At 39.7% G+C, this 12,964-nt stretch overlaps 8 protein-coding genes across 10 annotated transcripts in view; 5 read left to right on the plus strand and 3 right to left on the minus strand.

The window, feature by feature from the left end:
* Positions 1–48: 48 nt before the first annotated feature.
* Positions 49–3,972, minus strand: Klp67A (Kinesin-like protein at 67A). Its single transcript, XM_068283808.1, has 5 exons — positions 3,472–3,972; positions 2,364–3,405; positions 555–1,314; positions 362–493; positions 49–307 (listed from the first exon to the last, which is right to left on the minus strand). The coding sequence occupies exons 1-5, from the start codon at positions 3,774–3,776 to the stop codon at positions 210–212; spliced, it is 2,337 nt and encodes a 778-aa protein (XP_068139909.1). The 5' UTR covers positions 3,777–3,972; the 3' UTR covers positions 49–209.
* mRRF1 (mitochondrial ribosome recycling factor 1) lies at positions 1,416–2,298 on the plus strand. The gene has a single exon (XM_068283818.1). It carries the CDS (start codon positions 1,486–1,488, stop codon positions 2,257–2,259), a length of 774 nt encoding a protein of 257 aa, XP_068139919.1. The 5' UTR covers positions 1,416–1,485; the 3' UTR covers positions 2,260–2,298.
* Positions 3,973–4,134: 162 nt separating the features above from the next.
* Positions 4,135–7,481, plus strand: LOC137571996 (protein FAM76A). 2 transcript variants are annotated; one of them, XM_068283762.1, is made up of 6 exons: positions 4,135–4,351; positions 4,671–4,735; positions 4,891–5,004; positions 5,640–5,733; positions 6,005–6,424; positions 6,494–7,481. In XM_068283762.1, exons 1-6 carry the CDS (start codon positions 4,262–4,264, stop codon positions 6,956–6,958), a joined length of 1,248 nt encoding a protein of 415 aa, XP_068139863.1. In that variant the 5' UTR covers positions 4,135–4,261; the 3' UTR covers positions 6,959–7,481. The 2 variants fall into 2 exon arrangements, with proteins under 2 accessions (XP_068139863.1, XP_068139864.1); XM_068283763.1 differs by lacking the exons at positions 4,135–4,351; positions 5,640–5,733 and having other exon boundaries at positions 4,721–4,735.
* Positions 7,482–7,646: 165 nt separating this feature from the next.
* On the minus strand, positions 7,647–8,403 carry Fdx1 (Ferredoxin 1). The gene is made up of 3 exons (XM_068283793.1): positions 8,258–8,403; positions 8,144–8,195; positions 7,647–8,082 (listed from the first exon to the last, which is right to left on the minus strand). Exons 1-3 carry the CDS (start codon positions 8,373–8,375, stop codon positions 7,731–7,733), a joined length of 522 nt encoding a protein of 173 aa, XP_068139894.1. The 5' UTR covers positions 8,376–8,403; the 3' UTR covers positions 7,647–7,730.
* Positions 8,404–8,514: 111 nt separating this feature from the next.
* The window catches only part of LOC137571976 (rhodanese domain-containing protein CG4456), a 47,458-nt gene continuing 43,008 nt past the window's right edge, over positions 8,515–12,964 (plus strand). The window contains exons 1-4 of one of the 2 annotated variants that reach the window (XM_068283741.1): positions 8,515–8,617; positions 9,820–10,339; positions 10,404–10,563; positions 10,627–10,777. In XM_068283741.1, coding sequence (XP_068139842.1) covers positions 10,141–10,339; positions 10,404–10,563; positions 10,627–10,684 — 417 coding nt within the window. In that variant the 5' untranslated portion in view covers positions 8,515–8,617; positions 9,820–10,140 and the 3' untranslated portion in view covers positions 10,685–10,777. Of the gene's footprint in view, positions 8,618–9,819; positions 10,340–10,403; positions 10,564–10,626; positions 10,778–12,964 lie in introns of those variants that run through there. The other variant, XM_068283742.1, reaches the window with a different exon arrangement.
* On the minus strand, positions 8,625–9,556 carry Hsp67Bc (Heat shock gene 67Bc). Its single transcript, XM_068283738.1, has one exon. The coding sequence runs from the start codon at positions 9,406–9,408 to the stop codon at positions 8,830–8,832; it is 579 nt and encodes a 192-aa protein (XP_068139839.1). The 5' UTR covers positions 9,409–9,556; the 3' UTR covers positions 8,625–8,829.
* Positions 10,964–11,914, plus strand: Hsp22 (Heat shock protein 22). Its single transcript, XM_068283739.1, has one exon. The coding sequence runs from the start codon at positions 11,293–11,295 to the stop codon at positions 11,818–11,820; it is 528 nt and encodes a 175-aa protein (XP_068139840.1). The 5' UTR covers positions 10,964–11,292; the 3' UTR covers positions 11,821–11,914.
* LOC137572008 (heat shock protein 27) lies at positions 12,114–12,943 on the plus strand. Its single transcript, XM_068283774.1, has one exon. The coding sequence runs from the start codon at positions 12,155–12,157 to the stop codon at positions 12,752–12,754; it is 600 nt and encodes a 199-aa protein (XP_068139875.1). The 5' UTR covers positions 12,114–12,154; the 3' UTR covers positions 12,755–12,943.

Here is a 12,964-nt window from a genome sequence, read left to right on the forward strand (position 1 = left end):
TAATGGCAAAGAATCGGACTTATATTTGTAGTAATGGTGCGTATCGCATAAGAAATCAATAGAAAAATATATTTAGATGTTAAAGAAAATTAAAATTGTCACTTAAGAACAAAAGTATTACAATAAAAAAAAAAAAAGAAAAACAAAATATTTAAATAAAAATAATTCTAAAATTTTCCGAACAGAAAATATAAGTTTGATTTTCTTTCTTATTTTTTCAACCTGAATGAAGCGGCTCGATTGATTTTTACTTTGGGCTGCTCCTTGGTAAGTGGTTTTCGTGCTAAGACGGCATTACCGCCGAGAGCTGCAAATCGATTAGCTTTAGAAGGTTTAAGAATAGAAGGAAGCTCCCGCTTACCTTTAGCAATCAAGGCCTGTGGACTCTTTCGAACTTGATTAGCACTGCATTTAAGATTTTCCTTGGCTACAGAAGCAGCCGCTACTGAACGCTGAAGTCCTTGTGTGGTGAAGGTATTCGATCGAAGCAAAGCTGTAATTGAAGCAGACAAGAATCGTAGATTGAAAAATGTAAATTAAATTTATTTGCTCACCTTTTCTGATCTTTTCAGTATTGCCGCGTACATTCTGATCTGATAACAAGTCTACAATGCGCTGATGGGCTTCATTGGAAGGCTTAGTCACTGTGACATTAAGTGCTGACGCCTGATGGGAAGACACGACGACGCGCGTCTCATTAAGACTTTGCGGTTGTTTAAAGAACGTCTTATGGGCATCCTGATCTGAGTCGGATTCCGTGTCCAAACCATCATTCTGCAGGCCATTTTCATCCAACAAATATTTTGAGCGTTTTACTGACTTTTCCATTTCGTCTTGATCATCATCGTCGTCCCCAGTACTGTGCACACGCTTGCAGTTGGCCAATGAATCCGAGGCCAATCCGGTTGTCGTTGTCTCTTTGAGCCGTATTTTCTGCCGCAATCTTTCATACGCCTCCTGCAGGCCTGGAGTTAATTTCTCCGACTTTTCGCAGTGCTCGTAATACTGTTGCAGTACTTCGCAACCCAACATGAGAGATTCACGCAATAATATGGAATTGTCTGCCAACTCCTGAGACATCGCTGCATAATGACTCCCGTTGACATTTTTCTTCAGTAGCTCCAACTCTCGATCCTTTGTCCTAAGATAACAGTTGAGTATCTGATTATGTTTGGATTCCTTTATCTGATGCTTAAGCTTTTCCAGTTCACGATACGCCACCTCCTGTTTGCCTCGCCACACCGGTAACTCGTCCTTATATTTCTCAATTTGGGCTATTAAATCACTGATATAGTCGGTAATCCGAGGGATATTCTAAACAAAAAAACAATTATAATTGAATCATGTTATCAATTTCAAGTTTAAAACAACCGCCAAGAGACTCGATGATTTAGTTTTGAAATACGGACACACTAAACAAACAGCTGTTCGCACTGCCGCATTCATTAGTTGTCAAATTGAATTTATCTAAGAAAATTCGTAAAAATGCTACGAAAGTCATTGCCTTTAATTATATTCGGTGTTCGTACAGTGCCTCTTCCTGCGAAAGCACTAACCACTGCGCAACAAGCACATCAAAAACTGATCGTTTCTCCAGCGGCGACTCCGTTAGTATTGATGCGCGGTTATGCAAAGGGCAAGGACAAGAAAAAGGCCAAAAAGGGACAGCCTAACAAAATAGAGATTAATGAGCAGCAATTGCGGGAGATTATTAATCTAGATCAGCTCAATACACAGATGGAAAAATCAGTGCAGCAGATGAAGGATGACTTTATCAAACACTTGTCCCTGCGTTCCACAAGCGGAGCTATCGATTCTCTGCGGATCAAGGTCGATGGCAATGTGCACGAACTACAGGAATTGGCCCAGATATCAAGGAAAAATCCCAAAACCATTATAATCAACATGATTGCATTCCCTCAGACCATACCGGACGTTCTGAGGGCTATCGAAAAGAGTGGAATGAATCTAAATCCACAACAGGATGGTACTACGTTATTCATACCTATACCGAAGGTGACCAAAGAGCATCGCGAGCATCTTTCCAAGAATGCCAAAGCCTTGTATATTAAATATCGCGATGCCATACGACAAGTGCAGAATGATCAGATACGCAAACTTAAAAAACAAGCTGACGATATAGGAAAGGACGATGCATTTATGGCGCAAAACCAGGTTACAGCCATAGCGGATAAATATATAGCAGAAGCAGACAAACTCTTGGCCACCAAACAGAGGGAGCTGCTTGGAGAGCACTGAGTGGCAGCCGAACTCAATAAAGGTTATTCAAAAATTCAATATTTCTTGGCCTGTCATTTCTATAAGATGTCGAACGTATTAGATTTGAAGACAGTTTATCTTACCTCTTGAAAAACATTTTTCCGAAGCTGCTCGAACTCCTTTTCCACCAGTTGACGATAGTTTAGTGTCTTGATCCGACTGCGCAGTCCAATGACCTGTGTCTGATTTTGTTCTACTGCCAAATAAGTGTTATCGATCCGGATAAACCAGGATTTTAACTCATCCATTGTGGTTGACGTACTTGACGCGGTTTCCAACATTTTAAGGCGCTCTTGCAGCCGTGCATTCTCGGCCATCGCTTCGTCAATCTTTTTCACATAGAATTCGGTAGGCAATTTTGCTTTTAGTATATTCTGCTTTAGTGTAGAGCGGATCTTTTTGGCACGACTGGCATATTTTAAAGTGTTGTAAGTGTCCTCATAGGTTAGCGAACTCATGGAGACGTTAGCAACCATCAAAGTACGACAATTGCCACCAAGGGAATCTTTCAAGATCCGCGTCAAATTGGAGTCCCGATAGGGAATATGTTTAAGGCCATCAGCCAGTTTGTTAATGCAATTTCCCAGGGCCAGCAGACTCTTATTTATACTGGCGCCCTCTTTAAACCGAACACCGATCCCCCTTGTGCTAGCCGCCCTTTCACTTCCTGCCAGATCAATCATGGATAACTTGACTGTACGTTTGGTGTCAGTTTTTCGATCTGTGATACGTATGTGGACTTGAAATATCGCATGTGAACGAGAGCTTTCTGCATTAGCATCCGTGGGATGTTGCGTGCGTTGAGAATTGCCCAAGGCCAGCATGCGAAGCAGCTCATCGGCACTGTAGATAGGTGTTAAAGCCAGACCACTAACTACCACTCCACTTGAGTCCTCCCGCAGCTTCAGAGGACCCGATTTAGTAAGCAGATTCATTACCTGCTCATTATACACCTCTAAATAAGTGCAGCCTACATCGAATTTGCGCAATTCCTGTTGGCTTTGAATCTTTTCAAAGAGATCGCGCATGGTAAGAAATGTCAATCCTGGATATACATCGCTGCCAAGCATTGTGAAAGTTTTTCCTGCTCCGGTTGCACCATACACAAAAACAGAACAATTATAACTGAAAAGGTGGAAAAGTATTTTGATTAGAGACATTCAGATTTTAAATGTCTAATAATTTACATACCCATTGAGCACAGCATCGACCAGCGGCGCTGTACACTCCTCAAACAGATCCTCATTTGTATTGTTTATATCAAAAACCCTATCGAAGTCCATGGATAGCTTCTTGTTCATCCTTTTGGTAATGTCGCGGTAGTGTTGTTTGGTTCCTTGAAAAAAGAACTCATCGTCCTCCTCATCGGGATCAAAGAGCAGGGTCGACTTATCCATCACTTTGACAATGCATCTTTGATTCTGTTCCATTTCCCGCTCGTTGTACGGGCGGACGCGCACAGCTACTTTAATATTTGTTGTTTTTTCCCCCGTCATTTTCAAATTTCAACTGTTCCTGCTTACTAGATGTTAATACTTAATTTGTTTTTGCTTTCTTTCCCCAAGAAGTTTCCCACAATAAAAAAAAACAAATAATATCCTCTTATGTACAGCCGATCGCGGCGATGCAATATTTGAACGTTGTTTTTGAAAAGTAATCGGCTGTTCCTCTTTGATGGCATCTTCTCGATTGCTCATCAATGCGTGCGAGTGAGATGGTAGTATTGTATCGATAAATTACTCATCTTTTGCGATAAGTTATCGACTGATTAATTTTTCGATAATTATTTTAATACTAACTTGTTGGAGATGTCATAAAACTCACTCGATTAGCCGACTAGTCGATTAACCGGTCAAACAATCTAGGAACACCGTAGACTCATGTCATCCCTAGTTGTTGCAAATTGACTTGTAAAGAGAAAAAAATTGAAAATTATATACATATTGCAACAAAGAAAACAAAACATACATCGCAAAATAGAATGAGTGCAAAAGTATTATTATTCGCCTGCTCTAAATGTTTTTCTCGTCATCCATACGAAGAACTTTCGTCGGGTCAGCAGCTATGCAAGGTGAAAAACAGAAACGCAGTAAATGCAACAAAAAACTGCAATAAACAAAACAACATTGTCAAACATATTGATGTGTGTGCGAGATTTTCCAAATGACGCGACAGAAATTTTGACTAATGCGCATTTTAAAGTGCACTTAAAAATGGACGACAACGAAAACAAGCTAGGAAAAAAGAGGAAGAGGGCAAGCGTCGGTCAGTCAGGCACTAAGACTGGCTATGACTAATATATCGGGATCTCAATAAAAATAACAAAGCACTCATACACGACGGGTAGTTAAAGTTGAAACAGATTCTAATGTTTACTATTATTTTTGCAGGGCTGCCGCGGATCTACCTCAGTTGTTAAATGTACTTACTGCCGCTCGGAGTTTCAACCCGCCACGTAAGTTGAGAGAGTGAGAGAGACTCAGGAGTATTTGTAAAATCCATAGAATGTGGATTAAAGCCTCATCATGATTTCAGTCTCAGCACTTGAAATAATATAGAATTAGAATAATATTTTATTACTTATAATCGCTTTATCCTTGATACCCACAGCAAATCACAGAGTGCCTGTAAAAAGTGTGAACATTATTTGGCCAAGTATGGCAAGCCGAATCCTTGTGAATGTTGTAAGATTGTCGCCGCCTTTGGCAGCTCTAAATGCATGAGGTAAAAAAAAACTATTCTTACTTTAAGCCCCTTTCTCTTACGCTCTCAATCTATCTCTTTCCCATTGATTGTCACGGTACAGAGATTAAAGATAGTGCAAAAGAAATGCTGTGCGCCTTTGCGTCAGATACATATGTATAACCAGCGATCAGCGCTTAGCCCTTTAAGCATTAAACATTTGGTTGTTGTATAGTTCCCAAGCTTTCCTTTTATTTAATACCGAAATTCTTTGCTGAAAATATTTTCAAGCGTAATTGTTGCAAATGGAAGTTGCTTCATTCTTGACATCGACAATACGGAAGCAGTGCGCTATCTTCTCTCTTTGCACCGTGGTCTTAAGCTAAGAACTAGTTTTTATTATTTAGTCTTGGCAGTGTAATTTGAATGCACAATATTTGATTTGAGGTACCTATGTATGTATATATATAATATATATGTGTATGTTTATATCCAGTAACCATATCCTAACCAAACCTAATTGTGCCTTCAAAGTACAACACAAAAAAAAAAAATAATCAATTAAATCCCTAAACATTGTCTCTTATGAACGCAAAACATTTTTTCTTCTTCTCTTTTTCTTAAAACAAAAATCCGAAAATTTTAAAAATCAAAAATGCAAAATTTTGGTAAAATAGATGCGCCAGCTATGAGGCAAAATATGGACCGCCCGTGCAATGTGATGAGTGCAAGCTGCGATCAGCCTTTGACAGGCGCGACGAGAACAAAAAGGTCAGCAAAGAAACCAATACAGAACACAGCGGAGCATAACTGCAGAAGCGTAATCTCCCGAAGATGCAGCCCTACCGCAGTATTCCGTATAGTTATTAGAGAGTTATTCTAAGTGTTCAATAAAAATAGTATTAGCAATGTAGTAGAATTCTTGAAAGGAATACCATGTATTTGCGTTCATAAGAGACCCCTAAGAAATCTTAATTGCCTGTGACCTTAATATTTTATTTTTAATTGTCTTCACCATATTTTCTTTTGTTCTATTTTGCAGGTAAATGGCAAACTGCTTTGCTGGCTGTGTACCTGCGCATATAAGCGCGCCCTGCTGAAGGCCCAGCAGGAGGGCCGTATACCTATGTCCAAAAAACGACCACATGAGAAATCCTCATCCACGCATCGAGATAGTTCGAATGCAGCCAAAAAACCAACGCGGAACGAACTGGGCAAAGGTCAAGCCGGAAATGCCGCTGTTAGCGGTGCTGGATTGGACTTGCCCGAGAAGATTTCAGTATCCACTCGAGGGCAGGGGGGAGGAAGTGGTAATGGCACAATAGCGGCTCCAGCTGCCATTAATGTCGATACCAATTCATCAGATCACGTGGTTGCCATTACTTATTTAAAGGAACGTATTGCCAGTCTGGAAAAACGTTTAAATCAAAAAGACAAAGAGCTGCTCGAGAAGGATAAACAGGTGAGACTCAAAACTAATAAAAAAATACTACTTTTGATCATAATAAAAATGTCGCACATATTTTTGCAGTTAACCGAATTGAAAGGCAAAAATTTTGAAAAGGAAAATGACATGCGCAACCGGATGAAAGACGTAGAACGATTGCACGACATGAAGGTTGATAATTTGAATCGGAAAGTAGCAAGCCTATTAAAGGACCTCGCTACTCTCAAAAAGAGTAACATAAATAATAGCAAGAAGCAGACCAAGTCGGACATAAGGGAATCGGCTAAACGTGAAGCCGCAAATTTATCCCCAAAGGAGGATTCGGAGAAGCCTACTGATAAGCTGATGAGCAACAATAACAAGACACCAACCTCGGGAGCAGGATCGGCAGGATCAGCAACTCCGGTGATTGCCACTGCCTCCGTGGATTCCAATGACGATGAAAAGAGTCGCGACCCTGATCAGGAAGAAGAGCGCAGCGAACCCGAAGAGCATAACAGCGGGCGATCACGTTCGGCCTCCAGCAGCCCTTCCCCATCCTCAAACTGAGGACCTATACAATTTTCATTTAATTTTCAGTTTTAGTTTGTCCATTTACACGACCCTTATGTGTAAAATTTATATACATTTAATTTTTTTGTACTATCATTCAAACACAAAAAAAGAGTGCGCTCTATCTTCGGTGGCTCCGAAGTTATTATACCCTTGCAAAAAACTCGTAGTGCGACGAAGCCGATTAATCTTCCGGGGGTTGATTATTATATAGAACATATCAGTTTTGCCAATGCGATCATTTTATAGGATTTTAGGAGTTATCCTAATTAAAAAAATTTAACGAAACTAGAAGCCATTGTACTTTCCTCGTGATGATACACATTAGTAACGCTTTTTGCAAGGGTATAAAAATATTTTACAATATTTGTTCCATAATTTTATCCTATCTTTATAATCTTTTTTTATTATTTTTTTTAGACAGATTAGAAAATTATTATTTTATATAGCATTGACTTTACAAATACTTTGCTTTAGTTTAATTTAAAAAATAAAAAATATGTTTGGTGAACGAAAAAAACTCATGCTTTCGACCTTTTTTGAAAAACTATTCCGAAGCTTTAACAGACCTATCCAGTTTATTAGCTTGGACTTTTTCTGGCCTAAGGAATATCACATAAGTATCTCTAAACTTTGGTTTAATGTTTTCGAAATATTGCTTCAATTATAAAAACCACAACTCAAATTATTTTGGTTAGAAATAGTAAAATTTTCCTTTAGGACATTTTATACTATATATATATATATATATGTACATAGAATTGTTTGACTAGTGCGGTTTAGGCTTGTGCCCATCCACATAAAAATTGCGTGTAGCTTTTGGAAGCTCCAACTCCATGCCCTCCATAGTTTTATCGAGTTGAATTTGACAGCCCAAACGAGAATTCTCACGCAGAAACGGTGCCATGTCAAGGAGATCGTCCTCCTTTTCGTCAGCCTCGTTGAGTTTTTCGAGATAATCGTGCTGCACATACACATGACAAGTGGTGCAGGCTAGTGAAGCCTCACAGGCGCCCTCCATTTCAATCCCGTGCCGATGGGCCAAATATAGGACATTGTCGCCCACTTTACCCTGGACCTTAAAACGCTTGCCATCCTTGTCAATGTAGATTATGTTAACTCTGTAAATGGATTTCCATTAGAAATACAACTACATATGTATGTTACGAATCTTGAGCTTACATTTCCTCTGCGGATTTCGGATCCTGCCATTCGTACTCGCCATGCTGTAAGACTGGAAGAATATAATAATAATAATTAGTTCTGGCCCGAAATCAGCTACACCCGACCACTTACATCTTGATGTGTGAAGACTTCGGTTAGCACCAAGCAATAGTTTCTGAGCAGGTTTAATGAATTGTTTTTGAAAGAATTGCGTAGAATTACGCGACTGACGAAATAGTAAACAAATCATATTTTCATATCATATGGCACTCTCGATAGTATCGATAGAAATGGTAAAGACCGATAGATCGATGAAAACTTTCCGATGGCTATGGATGTTACTTAATATTCTGTGTTTTCCAACACTGTTATTACGATAACGATTAGCTATCGATTGTTGTTATTTATCGCTTCAATTCGATGTATTAGATTATTAAAATAAAAAATCTAAACAAAATGAGTTACTTAGTTCCAAAAAAAGGCAAAGAAAAGGTAATAGTTTAACTTGATATTTATTTTATTTAATACTGAATAGTTGATAAGTCTTTGAAATTGTGATTAGCTTGCATATTAAAATGTAATTGTCATAATTTGATTTAATGAATGAATGAATAATTTGAAGTGCAATAATATAATTTATTATATATTCAGAGTCTTGAAAAAAATCACTTGGCCGCTCCTTGCTTAGCTCTTTTTGACTGGGCTTACTTGTCTTCGGGCTTATCATTTTCATTCTTATTTTTGACATTCTGAAATAAATCGCTTGGTCCCACATGCCTGATAGGAATTATGCGCTCCTGTGGCTCCTCTTTGGACAACAATGGTGACACTGTTATGGTCAACACACCATCTTCTGTCAGGGAAGAGCTTATAGCATCGGCATCATACTCCTTAGGTAGCGGATAACGGCGCACAAAATGACGGGTCACATGACCATGTTCATCTTCGCGTTCCTCGTGCTTGCCCTCAACGACCAGGCAATCGTTGATTAGCTTGACGGTTAGTTCGCCTGGCTCAAATAATGCGACATCGAGATGCACCTCGAAATTGCCTTTGTTATCCTTGGATGCTCCCAGGGCTGTCAGTTCACCATTTCGCTTTTTATTCGCCACCAAGTGATGAGCATGAGCACCCATTCTTGCAATCATTCCCAACGTATGAAAATCCAATTCATGGTGCTGGCGCGAGTGCATACGTCGGTATAAACGGTTCGGAAAAATATCGTGTCCATAATAAATTGAGTCTGGAGCGTCCAAATTCAAGACAAACGGAATATCGGGCATGATTTCTTTCAAATTTTCTTCGTTTCTTCGACTATTGATTAAAAGTATCTGTATCTGGCACAGGTGCACTGAACTGACTGCTATCTGTTTTGAAATTAAATAAGACTTCAACTTAGTTTAACTTTTGTAACGCAAATGCGGAGTTGTACAGGTCAATGGGTGCCTTTTATACCCCGCTCACTGTTCCCATTTTGCAAAGAGCTTTTCTGGAGCGACATCGGGAAAATTCTGAAGCTTTTTAATGGGGGAGTTTTGCGAAAAAGCCAGAGAAGTAAAATTTCTTAAGTTATGATCAAATTTATTTCTGTGAAAGTTGACTAAATATTTCAACATGTCATTAACATTGATTTACAAGTATGTTTTTTTGTCAACAACCTAGAAACTTAATTAAAATTCTCTCTTGTCAATTAGGATGGAATTTCTCTGGAATCTCTCAAGAGCTTATAAGCTTTCCAACTGTCGCGGTCGCACCAAAACCGCAGACAAGTAACATTCAAACTTCTATCTAGTAGACACTGTCTAGCCTATCAACAAGTTAAATATCAAATTTGATGTTCTATTTCTACATATGTATGTATGTATATAAATTTGACGACGACGCGCCTATGACACCGAAGACAATTAGCGCCAGTCAATGCAAACATTACCACAAAAGCGACATCCGATAACACAAACGACATTTGCAAACAAATCCATGTCAAAATAGTGATCCAAATCTCTGCTGCACAATAAATGTCGCTGCTAGTAGGAGCGTCGAAGTCACTTCTTCAGAGACTGGCAAGCCAAGTGAAAGTTCGTACTTTTATAAAAATGGCCACCTATGAGCAGGTTAAAGATATTCCCAATCATCCAGAAGTCTATCTGATTGATGTACGCAACGAGGATGAGCTGAAGAAAACGGGATCCATACCAGCCAGCCTGAATATACCTTGTAAGGATATTACATATACATACATATATGGAAAAAACTTATTTTATTTACTTATTTATTTTAGTGCCCGACTTATCGGTCGCGTTGGTTCTGGAATGTGACAAATTTCAAAGTGCCTATGGCAGGAATAAGCCGACCAAGGACACAAAAATCATATTCACTTGTCAATCTGGACGCCGTGCCTTGGAGGCCAACAAAATCGCCAAGGGAGCGGGCTATGTCAAGTAAGAATTTTTATAAGGTTTAGTTTGAGTTTGAATTATACATAAGTATTAACGTATACTTAGCACTCATGTTTATGATGGTTCCTGGAACGATTGGGCTAAAAGAGAGGGTCTTGCCTAGAGCGAAAAGCATGATTTTGAGTGCAGCACGAAAAATAAGTTGGAAAGTTTTTAAATTTATTGAACCATATAAAATGAATGGTATAACCACGTACTATTTTTTTTTTTTTTTTTTTGAATAAATTCGATTTAAAATTGTAAATATTTCTATACCCTTGCTAAAGTCAATGTTAGCCCGGCCTTTTGGTTTCACGTCGCTAGTTCAATACACAGACAAAATACTGACCTGCCGCAACACGAAGAGAGAAAGCACAGAGAGAGTAAAGAAATTTTCTCGGAGCTTCTATGAAAGCAGTGCAACCCTTATTAGGATTAAATATACATACATACTGACACACATATATGTATGTATGTATATACATTTGTACATGGACGAATAAAAATGTCACTGGCCAATTTCAAACGTTAAAGAAAATTTCATCAGAATTTCGAGAGAGAGCTAGATACTTCTAGAGACTACATTTGCCGGGAATGTGGCGGGTATAAATAACAGCCGGCACTGCTAGCATGCTCACAGTTGAAACCTAACAAACTTGCCGAAAGCATCGCTCTCCGGCAGTCCCTTTCTGGAAGTGATTATAGTAACAATTACAGCAAATCATCATAAAGATGCGGTCGTTACCCATGTTCCTGCGTATGGCCGAGGAGTTGTCTCGAATGCCACGTCTCTCGTCGCCACTTCAGGCATTCTTCCATGAGCCACCTATGTGGAGTGTTGCCATTCCACGTTATGGACAACAGATTGCTCGCTGGCAGGAGCAAGAATCCGCTCCTCCTTCAAAAATAACCAAGGAAGGCTACCAGGTAACACTCGATGTCAAGGACTACAATGAACTGAATGTGAAGGTGGTGGATGATAGTGTTGTCCTTATCGAAGGCAAGACAGAGCAAAAGGATGGTGACCACGGCTACAGTTCCCGTCACTTTTTGCGAAGATTTGTTTTACCTGAAGGATATGATGCGGATCAAGTAACCTCCTATTTGAGTAGCGATGGAGTGCTGACTGTTAATGTGCCCAATCCACCGTCGGTTCAAGAAGCAATCAAGGAGCGCATAGTGTCTATTCAAAATACAGGCGAACCAGCCAACAAAGCCAAAGAGAAGCCTGTGGAGGAGGGAGGTGCTGAAAAGTGCTAATCAAGCTGACTGAGAAATAAAATATGTACATAAGCGAGCCCTTTAGTTTTTAGACAAAATCTTTTGAAACAAAATAAAAGAACATTGCGAAAAACTTTCGTTTTATTTCTTCCTACATTGCTGTCTTCATCACTTTCTTTCGCATGTGACGTACATTTTTGACATTCGTCCAATTTTGTTGGCCTTCTCGCTGCACTTGGGGCCGATCCGCATCGTTTGGATGAATCATCCACACTGTAGCCATTCGCATCCGGTGCTGCATCTATAAAAACCCTCAAGCAGCTTCGATCAATTTTATAAGAAATCTTGAGGTGATCGCGTACGTACCGTTATTATGGCTCTGTGTCCCACCACATATCGTGATCTATCGCGAGAATTCGACAGACAGTTACCAATCCGCCGAATGTATCAACCTCATGATTTCCAGCTCTATCCCTATCTTTGGGATGACCCGCGTGTCTGGTGGCCGAACCACAGTGACTCTCTGCGGCCCTTGGATGAACTTGTGACACGTCGAGTTAGGAACCAATTGATACAATCAACCTCCCCCTATGAGTGGGCGTATCCCATGCGCTGGGATAACTACTATTCAGGAGAACGTGTGCATGTAGATGAAAAGGGCTTTCGCATTGACATTGATGTAAGGCAATTCCGTCCACACGAAATTGTAGTGAAGACCAATGATGATTATATCATAGTCCAGGGTAATCACAGCAAACGGAACGAAGGCCCCAATGGCTTAGTAGAGCGGCATTTCGTGCGTAAATACCTATTGCCCAGGGGCTACAATGCGAACGAAGTGATCTCAGACATATCTAGCGACGGTATTCTAACCATAAAGGCACCACCACCGCCCCCAGCTAAATACTACACACCTGGAGAGCGTCTGGTGAGGGTGCATGAGACAGGAAAATTGGCCCTTCCTTGGAAGTAGCTCGCAGTGCTCTCACACACATATGGCCAGTGACAAGTTGCAAACTAGAGGGGAGGAAAAAGCAAATCAAATTCAAGGTCAACTATTTTGGTATCCCCAAAGCAAGTGCAACGGGCTAACGAAATTTAAATTGGAAATTAAAAATGCGCAATAAATATACATACAAATTGTATGCTCATATAGAAATAACAGCCTGTTGTACATTATTTA

The sequence above is a fragment of the Drosophila tropicalis genome, unplaced genomic scaffold (assembly GCF_018151085.1).
Source record: "Drosophila tropicalis isolate 14030-0801.00 unplaced genomic scaffold, ASM1815108v1 contig_169, whole genome shotgun sequence".
Lineage (NCBI taxonomy): Eukaryota > Metazoa > Arthropoda > Insecta > Diptera > Drosophilidae > Drosophila > Drosophila tropicalis.